This window comes from Plasmodium yoelii, assembly GCF_900002385.2.
Source record: "Plasmodium yoelii strain 17X genome assembly, chromosome: 13".
NCBI lineage: Eukaryota > Apicomplexa > Aconoidasida > Haemosporida > Plasmodiidae > Plasmodium > Plasmodium yoelii.
Window position 1 is genome coordinate 690,045 of NC_036185.2, and position 14,797 is coordinate 704,841.

Sequence of the window (14,797 nt, forward strand, 5' to 3'; positions counted from 1 at the left end):
TATTTTTTATACGTTCGTTTTTTAACTCATAATATGTTAAGGAAGAAGAAAACAGAAAGGCCTTGTATAAATTTAAAAGAGTAAAATAATTGTCGCTGAGAGAATGAACATATATAATTCTTTCATTTTCTTACTAGTATATATGTAAGAAATATATAAACATTTAAGAAAAAAAGTATTCAATATTCAATATTCAATATATGAATACACACGCTTATATAAATAAATTGCCCGTTATTTAATAATTTTATCCTCGTTATTTATTTTATTTTTAAGCATTTATTTATTTTTTCTCTTTCATTTTATAATAATATTATACATAACAATTCAATTTATATTTGTTTTATTTTGAAAAATAGTTATAATTTTCGAAGTTTATGGTAAAGCTGTTTTTCATGAATATTATTTTGTTAAATAGCCTTTCCCCTTAAAGCTATTTTTATATAATATATATATGTTTTTTTTCTTTATATCATATTCGTATGTATATTTTTTTTATATTTTATTACACCTTCAGCATTATAAAATTATTAAAAAAACGTAATTTACGTTTTCAGTGAAATAATATATTATACGTAGTATATATTTGCATGCCTACGTACATATATGTGTTTCTTTGCATTTTACGTGATTAATTTTCTAAAGCATTTAATTGTATATTTGCTCTAAGGATAGATAAATAAATTAATATAACATATTTCACAAATATAAAAATTCTATATGATAAAATTTAAAGTATCACATAATAATTTACTATACATTTTAAATATTAGGAAAGATCTAATATATGATTTTTATAAAAAGTATGGATTTTATTATATACTTAAAAGCAAAACTATTCCATTCAAAAAATCATATATAATTTTCATTTGAAAGAAAAAATTGATTTTATCAAAAGAGTACTATGCATATATATCAAATAGAAAAATTGCTGATTAAAAATAGTTAAGCATCATCTTATTATTTCTATTATCACTGTCGTATATTATTAAAAAGAGAATAATAATATCGGCAACAGTAGTAGAAAATTCAAAGAGAAACTAACGAAACAATTAATGTGGGAAATGAACAGAAACACAAATGCATATACTCATTTTTTGTGAAAATGGATTACAGTAAATATTATGAAAATAAAAAAAATGAAAAATGCATACATTTTCGGAATATGCATTCATATTGCTATAATAATAAGAGTTGTGATGGACAATTTATAAATAGCATATTTGACAATGATGAATATACAAGATTAAATATTTTCACAATAATAAAAAATGAAATAATAAATGTTTTATCCGTTATTAAGAAATATGAATATAATAAAAATCTTGATTCAAGTATTATAGATTCATTGTTTATTCTATACAACAGTATAAACAATTTAAATACCAATTTAAAGGAAGATATCGATACACAACACTTTAATAATAAATTAGATATATACCATATAGCACCATTTTTAAATATTATAAGAAATAATAGCATTTTTTATAAAATTAAATTAACTTCTTTACATTCATTAGACCACATATTAAAATACAGTAGCAGCTATTTTAATGAAAAATGTTATGATGAGGGTTCATCGAGTAAACATAATTTTTATATTCCAATAGACAATAAACAAGAGGCTAAGGCTAATAGTAATAATGACAATACTAAAAAAGATCCAAACGAGTTAAGTGAAAATAATTCTGCAAAACCAAATGATAAAAAAGATGAAACAACTAATACAAATCAATTAGACAAAATAAATGAAAAAAATCACAAAAAAAAAAAGTATATTTTTTTTTCTAAGAATTATAAGTTATACAAAAAATTTAATTTTAAAAAGGAAGAAAATTCGGAAATTTTAATAAATAAAGGAAATAATATAATTAATATTAGTATAGAAACATTATTAAATGCCCCTATAAATTATAATAATATTAGTCACGAAGAAATTATATTATATGACACAGTTGTTTTGTTTAATAATATATTAAATAATGCAATTAAGGTTGTTGATAGAAAAAATATTATAAAAATTATTTGTTATCTTTTTAAAATATATAAAAATAATAAATATTCTTTACTTTTTAAAACAAATTGTGAGGCTTTATTAAAAAATATATTATACATAGTTATAAATAGTGTTATAGTCACAAATACTATTGACACCCATCTTATGAATAATCACTCACAAGAAAACCCTATTTCAGATACTCATACTTTAGATAATCACACAGGGGACAACAATATTGTGTGTTATTCCATAAATAGCACTGATGATAATTTCATACACGATATACTAACTATAATTCTAATACTAATAAATAATAATAAAAATAAATTTGTTGCAGATTTAATAAAAACGAATGAATGCATAAATTTGTACAATGATATTTATGAAAATGAAACTTCACAGGAAAGTTTAGAATCTATTAATATATTATCATTTAGACTATTAAATATAGTATTAGAGACATGTGGATATTTATTAATAAGCAAAAATTTCGACGCTTTATCTAATATAATAAGATGTCTATTTTTTCACATAACTTCCTCTTCCTTTATTCTTATGTGTAAATCAATGAGAACATATATAAATATTTTTATATTATATAAAAAGCATTTTTGTATTTATAACGAGATATTTATTAATATTTTATTAAATTTACTTAAGAGTAACACACTAAAAAATGTATCTGAAACAACTTTGTTGACATTATCAAATTTTTTTGTTGAAAATGTCTTATTTGAAATATATTGTAATCATGATGTTAATTTATATGCATCCAATTTGTTAGAAAATCTCATACAGGCTATATTAGATTTATCTACAAATTTTACTCAAAATACTACTATTATGAATGAAGTAATTTTTAAAATTATCAAAAACATTTTACAAATACTAAAGCCATATAGTGCCATCGATAATAATAATACTGATAGCAATTATTTGGTTGAAAATTCCAATAATAATAGTAATAAATTATTAAACAGCTCAAGCAATAGACTAAATGAATTAGATTATACTAATCAGTTAATTACACAATTCCGAAATGATATATACTCAAATGCTTTTGATTATGTAATAATAAATTCTCAAAAAAAAAAAAAGAAAAAAAAAGAAAAAGAAAAAGAGAGGAATACAAAAAGCAACACAAAATGCAAAAAAGACGCTAAAAAGGAAGTCATAGAGAATAGTAAAAAAACTGATAAATATACCCATGTTAATAATGGTAAATCTGAACAAAAAAAAGGAAAACATCCAAATAATGTCGAAAACACATTAGAGAATAGTGAAAAAAATGTCAATGAAAATAAGAACTTGAATACAAATAATGGTGTAACTAATGATAGTAAAAAAAATAGTTTTAGAGAAGGGGAAGGTTATAAAAAATATTCTTCTGAAAAAAACGAATTAAAAAAAAGTAATATGAATGAATTATATTTCTTAAATTTTTTAACATCAAGTAAAGATAAAAGTTATATTAATTTTTGTTCCGTTTTATTATTTGAGTATTTAAAAGAATGCATAAAAATAAACTATATTAAGGATAAAGATAATTTTCTCAGAAAAAAAAAAAAGAGAAAAGAAATATTACAAAAGTCAGCAACGATATTTAATACATTAAAAAATAAATCAATTGACGAGTTAATAAAAATGAGGATTATTCAAACACATGATACCATCAATGAAATTAATCAAAATAATTCCAAAATTCTGAATTCTGTTATTATAGATAAAAATGGTAATCTAATTGATTATTCTACTAAATCTGATCAAAATCCACAAAACACCGCCAATCACGTTTCACTAGAAAAAGAACACACTGAAACAGCAGAAGCTCTTTCTCACGTAAACTCCAGAGGAAATGAAAATTCTGGAAGCATAGAAAAAAATAAGGATGGGAATAACGATAACAATGTGGCTAGCCAAATTGATTATACATCTAAAGACACAGAAAAAAATGAAGCAGACGAAAGACAAATAAATAGTAAACAAATAAATAAAGACAGTGAAAATAATAATATAAGTGATGATAAAAAAGATGTTATTGCAAATAAGGAATCGCCTGAACATACTAATGTGAATATAGAAGAGGGAAAAACATCAGAAGAAAAAAAGGGAGATGATACGAATAATGAACTTCTCAACGAGGAGAAAAATAGTTTTAATAATGGTAACAGCAATAACGATGTGAGCAAATTGCATCCAAACTGCGAAGAAAACCAAAGTTCCAAAAAGATTGACACCCCGAATCCAAATAGCCATTCCCAACCAAATTTAATGGAAGATAAATATTTTTTAAAATCATTAGCTATGTTTTTGAGATATAACCCCTTTTTAGATAAAGAATTTGTAGGAGAATATATTTCGCATAGAAAATGCATAAACGTATTAAAACATTATGTAAGATTGTTTGACTTTTGTAATTTATCATTATTATCATCGTTGAGATTATTTTTGCACTGTTTTAAACTACCGGGAGAAGCACAATTAATTGAACGGATATTAGAACATTTCAGTTTATGTCTATTTTATTCTAATCCAATATGTGGTGACCTAGATAAAGTATATAAAGTATCCAACGGAAAAGTTATTTGTCTTTTAAAAGAAGAAGAGCTAGCCAATATAAAAAGGTATATTTTGATTGACTATTTAAGCGAAAGTGGCCATGCAAATAATACTGTTAATGAAACTGAGCGATGTAATGACACCCAAAATACGAACAAAAATACCAGTGAATACATTAATAATGAAAATACAGAGGAATCACATAATGTTGGCTCTTTTAAAACATTTACCTCAGAATTTACCGAATTTGAAGAAAAAATAGATTTCAAAAAAAATGAAGACCGAGATGATAATGTGCATAAAAATGTATATTATATTTCTAAAAAGATCCAATCGATGAGTGAAGAAGAAATTAAGAAAAAGTATGTTGTTGTTGAAAATAGTGATGTCATATTTATTTTAACATATTCAATTATTATGTTAAATACAGATTTACATAACAACCAGGTAAAAAATAAAATGAAATTGGAAGAATTTATTAAAAATAATAGAGGAATAAACAATGGGAAAAATATAGATAGGATATATTTAGAAAATTTGTATAACTGTATATTACATGAAGAAATAAAATTATTTTCAAATGCACAAAATATATATACCAATGATAATCAATATTGGAAATTATTAGAGCAAAGAAAAGAATATTATAAAAACTATTATCCATTTAAAGAAAAAGAAATTCATATTTATAAATATGATATAAATAAATTATTAATCAAAAATAACTTTATTCCAATCTTTTTTGAAATTTTTAAACGTACAAGTAATATTAATTTAATAGAAAATTGTTTAGGAATATTTAAGATGCTTATAAATAATTTATCATACTACCATGATGTGGAAAATGTTAATAAATTATGTTATATATTTAAACATCTAAATTTTTATTTAACCCAAAAAACACAATCTTTAATATATCTTTTGTTTCACTTTATCAAAAAATCGCATAATCTATTACGTGATGGATGGATTATTTATATAAATTCTGTACTTAAGTTGATTACCATTGACTTAGTTCCAACATTTTTCTACCCTCATTTATATATTAATAATACACAATTTAACAATGATAAAGAGGATCTAAATATAAAATATAAAAGGGGAAATTCCATAGAAACATTTAACATAAATAAAACAATAACAGACATTTATCACCACCCATTTTTAGTGTTTAAAAAAAACGTTAAGAAATTAAACAAACCAAAATGGATAGACGAATTTAGCAGCATTTTCTTTTCACGAAATAACAATAATGAAAATAATAAATTGTTAGTTATGTTCAAAGAAAATAATGGTGAAAAAGCAGAGGATGATAAGAAAAAAAAGAAAAAAAATGAAAAAAAAAATCAAGAAAATATAAACAATGGAAAAAATACATCATACGATGATCAAAATTTAAAACAAATGGAAGAAGAAAATGAAGGGGATGATGAAAATAATGATGATGACGACCACGATAACATGGATTATATATATGTGCACATCAAACCAGATCCCAAAAGTGGTGATAACAGCACAAACAATAATAACAATAATAAAAATAATAACAATAATAATGCCATTATAGACAACATCAATATATATAAAAGACTCAAATTAGATATATATAATTTTTTTACAATTAATGATTTTTATAATAACATGATCACCAATTTAAATATTAATAGCTTTGTTTATTTATTAAAAATATTAATAATTAAAAGTTCAATTGATACAGATAATGAACATAATAATAATTTAAATGCAATGAATAGCAAAACAGAATTACATAATTCAAGTATTAAATCACAAGTACAAAATCAAATATATTTAACAAATGAAAATAACAAAGGACATGGTGTAAATAACCCTTGTGATAATTTAAATGACTCAAATGCTATTTTAGTGAACTCAGATAATTCATTCAACTTATTTTATTATAATAAAAAAAAAATGCTTACTTCACAAATGTTTTTTCATATTATGTACTTTAAAATTAATTATACATATATTTTATATGATATGATAGTTAAAGAGCATTTTAACTATTTAAAATATAAAAATGAAAAGTATAGAAATGATTTTTTCAAAGCACCGAATGACAAATTAGAACAAACAAACGCTTCCTCATATTGTTATTCTTCGAAATATGAATATAAAGAAAATAATAATACAAACCATCAAAATGGCCATATAGAAGATCAGGAAACACAACAAAACAAATATGATATAACTTTAGACAATATTTACGATACCGATAATTGCACAGATGCTTCAAGTACTCTTTCAGATATTAGTGATATGTCTAGTGACTCGATTTTTACAAAAAAACAAATGAAAGTGATTGATATGCAATCTATCAATAGTAATAATGCAAAAGGCAATTTAAATCTTCCAAATAAAAATGAAAAAGATAATCTAAAGGGAAATTCAAGATTTGAAGAAATATTTGCATATGCATATGATGAGGAAGAAGAAAACGAAGAAGGATATGAAGAATCAGGTGAGGAAAGTGATCAAGATAGCGAAAGTGATGACAACAGTAATAACGAAGATTGCAATGAAAAGGATAGCAAAACTGGTATCGATTATGAACGAACAAATAAAAATAAATATGCATCTATTAAAAAAATGGATAAATCAATAAATAAGAATTCACATTCAAAGAATAAAAAGGTAAACAAAAAGAATAATATTGATAATTATAACAATATAAACGATACTAATAATATGAATGAAGAAAGAAGGAAAGAATTTCTAATCGAAAATATCAAAAGAAATATATTTATGAAAATATATATCATGCACTTAAAAGCTATTGTATTTTCATTTGAACAATTTTTTAATTTATTAAATAAATTTTTATCAATAAATTATAATAATACAGTTTTTGTTAATATCTATAATAGCATATTTAGTGATTTCCCAATAGAAAATATAAAAGTTTTATCCGAAGAAGAAGTTTTAAAAGATAATTGGTATAATATATATGATGATGATTTTGAAAATATTAGTAAAAATTGCAAATACAATGAACAAAATCCCAATATAAATGATATCGAAGCTAGTTTATTTCTTGTAAAAATTGCAAATCCAGATGATAATAGTAATAATGAAAAAGAAGAAGATTGGCTATATATCGAGCAATTAATTATGAGCATTATGAATTTCTCGTATATTTGTTTATATGTATACCAACATAATAAAACGAAAAAGAACAAAATGCTTAAAAAATTCAAAATGGATAGTAATCATAATAACAATATCAATGATCCTTTTTTTAGTAGATATGCAGAAATGAAAAAAAAAAATAATAAATTCTTTTTTCTATGTGGAATATATTTAATATATATTTTACAATTTTTGAAAAAACATATTTTATATCGCTTTATAGATAAAATCATATATATTCTTGAAAAAATCTCAAAAAATGTCTACGTAAATAGTTGTATAATTAATATATACTTACACATGTTACAATTAATAACACCAAATAACATATTATACAAAAATACAAACAATACAAATATTTCTTTAACCGACAAAGATATATATATATACATAGAGAAAGCAACCGTGTATACAGAAAGTATTAATAACATTATAAATAACAACGCTGTTTTATTAAAACTAAACAATTTTAACATAGAAAATATTGTCTTGTCATTATTACCATATCTTCTATATTTTAATAATAAAAAGGAGGAAATAAATGCCCACATTTCGTCTATTAATTCAGAATGTTTACACATTATATCAAACATATATTATAAAAGTATTTATATGTATATGAATAGTTCTAAAAAAAATCTCAAAATAAATCAGGCAATTCTTGACTCTGGTAGTGCCAAAAGTGATAATGGTAGTGGAAGCAAAAATAGTGACAATATAACATTTGAACAAATTATTGAATTAAAGAAATTATACATATTCTTATTAACCTGCTTTGTCTTGTCATTGGCATGCTCCTTTAGCTCTAAAAGAACGAGAAGCGAAGCATACATAAAATTACAGCAATTTTTATTTAATGAAAATTATATATTTAAAAAAGTGAACAAAAATGAACAGAATAAAGCAGGAAAAAATGATAAAAATCAAAAACATGATAAATACTTTTACAGAGACGAAAAACTAATAGATTTGATAAACAATTTTATTATTTTACCCCTAATAACATACAACTATTATTTTCCATTTATATGTAAAAACTTGTATGATGATAAAACAAATGATAAAAATGCGCTGAATGATAATAAAAATGGTCAAGGTAATATGAAAAATGATAACTCAACTTCTGAACAAATAAACAATTATTGCAAAAAAGCCTTGCTTAATTTTAATTTGCATCATAAAAAAAGCATTAATATACATGATAAAACATATAAAGAGAATGGATATGAAAAATGTGGGTGCATTATTAATTATAAAAATATCGAGAATATAGATAATAATTTAAATGAATTTAATAATATATATAACTATGCGAATGATTATTATATACATACTATGCTACATAAGCAATACAACTATTATTTCAGTTATTTATATGCAAAGAAAATGTTAACATATGACAATGTTTGTTATCGAAAAAGTATGAGCATAAGTTTTGTTAGCCATATAATTTTATCATTTTTATATTCTTTACTTAATAGTTCTGAAGAAGGGAATTCTGATTATAGTGATATTAACAATAAGGATGAGGACTTAAAAAATGATAATAACCAAATAAGAGATGAACAAAATAAAGAGGATAAAACTAGCAAAAATTATTATTCTATTTTAAGTGATGAGGGAAAAATATTAAATAAAGAAGATAATAGCATTAAGTTGTATGAATTATTATGCGTAAATAATGAAAGTCCTTGTAATAAAATCGTAACTCAAACAAAATGTGGCAGCAAATGTATCTATTATTTTTTGAAACATTTTTATCATACTTTATTAACAATTAAGGAGGAAACTCAAAAAATATTAAATATTTATAAAGAAACATTTATTGAAAATATTAAAAACATTATCTATGTTTCATCATCCTATGTATACAATTTAAAAGAGGAACGTATCAACTGCTTTTCACACATAAAAAATGGTTTACACTTTTTGAGTGAAGAAGAAAAAAAACTTTTAAATCCGTGCAATATCCCCACATCTGATATTAACGATTCGAATAATAACAATACCAATGGAAATAAAATACCTGAATTAGATAATGATATTGTTATAAATTTATCAAAATTACAAATTAATGTAAGAATTAGCATGATTGTTGTATATCATATTTTATATGATGATAATAATCAAAATGATATATTTAAAGGTATCTTTGAAGAATTACTAAATGTTTTACTAACCAAATATGCCATTATTTCAAACCCCGTAGATGAAAACGAAGCAAACAATCCTGGCAAAGAAAGTATCGATAACGCACAAGAGGATAAAAACGAACAAAACGATTTATTAAATCCTAAGGAAAAGGAACAATTGGAAACAAAAAGCAGCAACGAATCAAAATCAAATGAAGAGGAAAAACCCCAAGACGAACCGAAACCAGTTGAATCAGCTAATTGAAATAAAATAATTTATTAATTAAATTTATGCATATAATTAAATCTATCATTCTTCTTCCGAAGAAAACACATATAATTAATACATAATGGCCAACAACATAACATAGTTCAAAAATATTCATATTAAAATATATTTTCGTCTTTCCTTTTTACATCATCATATAATCTTTAAATTACATTTTTAATTTTATTTATTCCTTTTTTTTTTGTAATGAAAAAAATATTGCATACTGTTGTAACATTTTATTTATTTTTACAAAACTCTTATTATTCTTAAAAAACAAATAATAAGAAAATAGTTAATAACCATCAAATAGTATATAAGTAAATGAGTATGTATATATATAATTCAACTATTACACACTGAAAAACCCATTTGGTATATACAAGATGCATCTCTACAAACCATCGGGGTACAAATTAGGCTTTAACCATGGATGGTCAAGGGCTTCTTTCGAATTCAATCGCTTACATGGATCAATTTGTAATAATGATAAAAGAAAATTAATAAATAATAAATCATTGATTTGGAAATTATTTTCCAATGGGGTATTACTCGAACAACAAATATCATAATATATCTTATGATTTGTTTGCTTATCTACGAATTTGGGATTTTGATTTTTAATTTTTAATAAATCATTTTGATGGCATTTTTTATTTAAACAGAAAAAATCGTTTTTATTAAAAATCACTGGCTCATCTTCAATTTCATCAATTTGATCCTCCTTAGGATAGCCATCATCATTTGAATAATAAATTATTTTTTTAAGTATCATATACCCATGCTTTGTAAAAATGTAAGGTATTTTACATGTGTTGATCATATAAAATGGAAAAGAACCAATGTAGGATGCTATAGAATATATAAATCGGTATATGTTTTTATGATCAAATAATATTTTTTTTGTTAAAAATTCAAATAATATACACCCTAAACTCCACATATCTATTTTCGAGTCATAATTATGTTGCAACAAAACTTCAGGGGATCTGTAAGACCGTGTTTGTACATACATCTCTAGCTTATCAAATTCAAATATCGAACTATTAAAATCTATTATTTTTATTTTGCTAAATTGATCGCTACTAAAAATATTCTCACGATTTTTATCAAAATCATTATCATTACTAAAATATTTGTTTTTTTCATTGGAATTATGTGAAATGTCTACATTACTTGTTTCATCATTGTTATTCACCCTTCGATGCTGGGGATGTTTATTTTTCTTTTTTTTCTTTTTTATATTGATCATAATATTCTCAGGTTTCAAATCACAATGTATTAATTTTTTCGAGTGAATATACGCCAATCCTTGAAGTAAATTTTTGGTTAGTATTTGTAATTGGCCTAATGTCCCTAGTTTTCCCTTTTTTATAAAATAATTATATAAATCACTCTCCATATATTCGGTCACTATTATTAAATGTCCTTTAAGATAAAAATAATCATAAAGTTGAATAATATTTTTATTAGTCAAAATATTGGAATCAGTAATATCATTACTTTTATTATCCCCCGTGTTTGTCTGGTTAATATTTCCTTCAGATAACATATTTAAAATCGTTAATTCAAATAAACCTTGATCGAAATAGTTTTTTCCCCTTTTCATTACTTTTAAGCATACATATTTATAATATTTTTTTCTTATTCCATTATTTTTATTACTCGTAGAATTTTTCATAGATTCACTCGAGTTGTTTTTTTTAATGTTACTTATGTCAAATGGATATTTATTGTTTAAATCTTTTATATTTTGAGTAAATGACATATTAGGATTATCAGATAATACATTGCTTTTTTTGCACACATTTTCCAGTTCGCTTACTTTTTCTTTTGTCAAAAGATTTGATGTATCTTCTTCATTCTTAATGACTTTTTTATAATCCAAATTTAAACATTTTAACGTTGTGCTAAATGTAGTTTTAGACAAAACTTTTATTATTTTATATTTATTTAAAATAACATGACCAGGAACCATCTTAAGCTCACTATTAGAACCAAAATCGATTTTATTGTTTTCATACACAACCTTTAGATTCAGCATGTTATATTTATTTCTATAATTACTTTCCTTGTCAATATTGTTACCATAATTATCATTATTTTCATTATCACTTTCTGAATAATCTCGAACTTGAACAATGCTCATTTTTTTTTTATTATTAACAAGCTCAATTGGATTTTTATTTTCATCTTCATTTTTATTTTCATCTTCATTTTCATTTTCCCCTTCCTTTATATTATATATATCTACAACATTTTCGTATGATAAAATAGTTTCCTTCCTGTTTTTTAATTGTAATGATCTATATAAATTATAATCACCATCACAATATTCATTAATCCATTGTTTTTCATCCTTTTCATATTCTACCAAATTTTCTTCCTTTTGTTGATGTTTCAATTCATCAGACATATTTTTTATATCATAACAAATTTCGGGTTCGTTTATATTTTTATTCTCTTTAACAAATGTATCATATTTTGTATCTACTTTTTTGTTTAAACAAAATTCATTATTTAATATCATAGCACTTGCTAATTCATCATCAAAGCATAAATTAATTATATTTTCTCCCTTTTCTGGATACACGTTTTTATTTGTTATTATTTGAGTCTCATTACTGTTAACAATAGTTGAACTATTTTCAATATATAAATTGTTATTTTTTTCTGTACTATGATTATTCTCATAATTGTTGTTACAATTTTCCTTGCTTTTATAAAAATTGCTAACACTTTGATAAAAATCGCTTGTGTTACTGCATAAGTTTTTTTGTGTCTTTCCTTCCTCATTACTTATTACACAAATATTGTAATAGTCATATTCTGCTTTACTATTATTATTATTAATAGAATTTTTTAATTCATCTTCATTTTTGTAATAATTGGCATCATTACAAATATATAAACTACATGAATTTGAATATTGCTTCGATGTTGAATGTTGGCAATTGCTTAATTCTCCATCAAATCCCTTTTCTTCCATTTCACCAAATCCCTTATTTGTTTCATCTTCTAAATATATATCTCCTAGTTCATATGTTTGATTATAAAATAGCTTTTCATCCCTATTATATTCTTTATTTGCATCTTTATATACATTTATGTAGCTGTTTTTTTTGCGTGTCTCATGCATTCCAAATTTAGGAGATTGTTGATTATTTCCAATCCCAAATTCGGGGGAATTATATTTATTATTCTGATTATTATATATACTATCTGGATATATATTATAATTAGTAGTACTTATACTCAATGAGTTATTCGAGAAATTACATGTATTACCTCCAATTAAACTTTTTTCATAATTTGTACAGTTTGATACATACAAATTTTCTTCCCAAGCTTTCTCATCATAATACTTTGTAAAAAAGTAATTACTAGGAATGTAGAAAAACATTTTTCCATTTTTCATAAAATTTTCGCATTTCTCATTAGTATCTATATCGTAGTTGTAGTTGTGCTTGATATTATTATTGGTGACAGTGTTTCTATCCATACTTCCTTGTCTTTGTTTTAGCAAATTTATAATTTCACAACTTAAGTATGTAGAATACTCATCTAATATTATTCGACTGTTATGCATTCTGTAAAATTCTTTAATTTCTCTTATTAAATTGTCTTTTGACACTCTTCTAACATTTAGTACATAATCCAACCCTCCTATATATTTTACTAGCATATTGTTCACTTTACTAATTATTATATTGTTTTCATTCTTATGATCACTGTTCATACTTCCATCTGTACTTGAACTTGTGTGTGAGTATATATCAGACGATGAAATGTACACATCATCGTTTTGATTCGAATATACTTTATTACTTATTTCGGTATAATAGTTTTCTTTATTTTTTATACAATCGTTACACTTGCTTGTAAAATTTGAAAATGATTTATTTTCTTCAATAGGTGTTCCGGCATTCTTTTCTTTTAGATTATATACATTATCCTTTCCCATGCTACGATTCCCATTTATATTTTTTTTACTAATTTTAAAATTATCATTATTATGGTCATTAGGGTTAGTATGCACATTTCCATCACCCTGAGTTTCTTCGTAATTATAATTGTCATCTGAACTCATATTCATATTAACACCTTCTTCGGTAACATCAGATTTCATATCAATAGTTTCTCTACGTTGGTATTTTGTGTTTTCTTCAAAAATATCACTTTTTAATTTTCCAAGCTTATACATAAAATTGTTAAATTTTTTACGAAACTCATTTATGTCTTTATTTCTTTCATTTTTTGTAAGTGTGTTGCTAGAAAAATTATAGTCCTTTAATTTCGTCTTTTTATATAACATGCAATAATTATTAAACTTTTCAATTGTGTTAAAAAGGGAAATTAAATAGTCTTCTTTATTTCGCATATTTTTCCCCTATTATTTGTTAGTAAATAGATGATATCATAGCGTTGCGAACCACACGTTTTATTTAAATTTGTTTAAATTGCCTTAATTTGGTAATTTAATTATTATTTATTATAACATTTCTAATAATAAAGTATTATTGTTTTTTTTTTTGCAAACTGTTCTATTGCGGTTTAAAGTATTTTCTTAAATAATATAAAGTATGATCATTTTTGAAGAATAATATAATTCCATACCTAAAAACGGGAAGTTAACTATTAAAATATTTTATTGTGCACCATTCTTAAAATATGTTTACACATAAATAT

General features: G+C 23.1%; 2 protein-coding genes across 2 annotated transcripts; one reads left to right on the plus strand and one right to left on the minus strand.

The window, feature by feature from the left end:
• Positions 1 to 1,105: 1,105 nt before the first annotated feature.
• PY17X_1310600 (uncharacterized protein) lies at positions 1,106 to 10,105 on the plus strand (the record flags this gene model as incomplete). Its single annotated transcript, XM_723354.2, has 1 exon — positions 1,106 to 10,105. The coding sequence occupies one exon, from the start codon at positions 1,106 to 1,108 to the stop codon at positions 10,103 to 10,105; it is 9,000 nt and encodes a 2,999-aa protein (XP_728447.2).
• A 397-nt stretch (positions 10,106 to 10,502) lies between these two features.
• PY17X_1310700 (serine/threonine protein kinase, putative) lies at positions 10,503 to 14,489 on the minus strand (the record flags this gene model as incomplete). The annotated part of the gene is made up of 1 exon (XM_723355.1): positions 10,503 to 14,489. One exon carries the CDS (start codon positions 14,487 to 14,489, stop codon positions 10,503 to 10,505), a length of 3,987 nt encoding a protein of 1,328 aa, XP_728448.1.
• Positions 14,490 to 14,797: the final 308 nt, after the last annotated feature.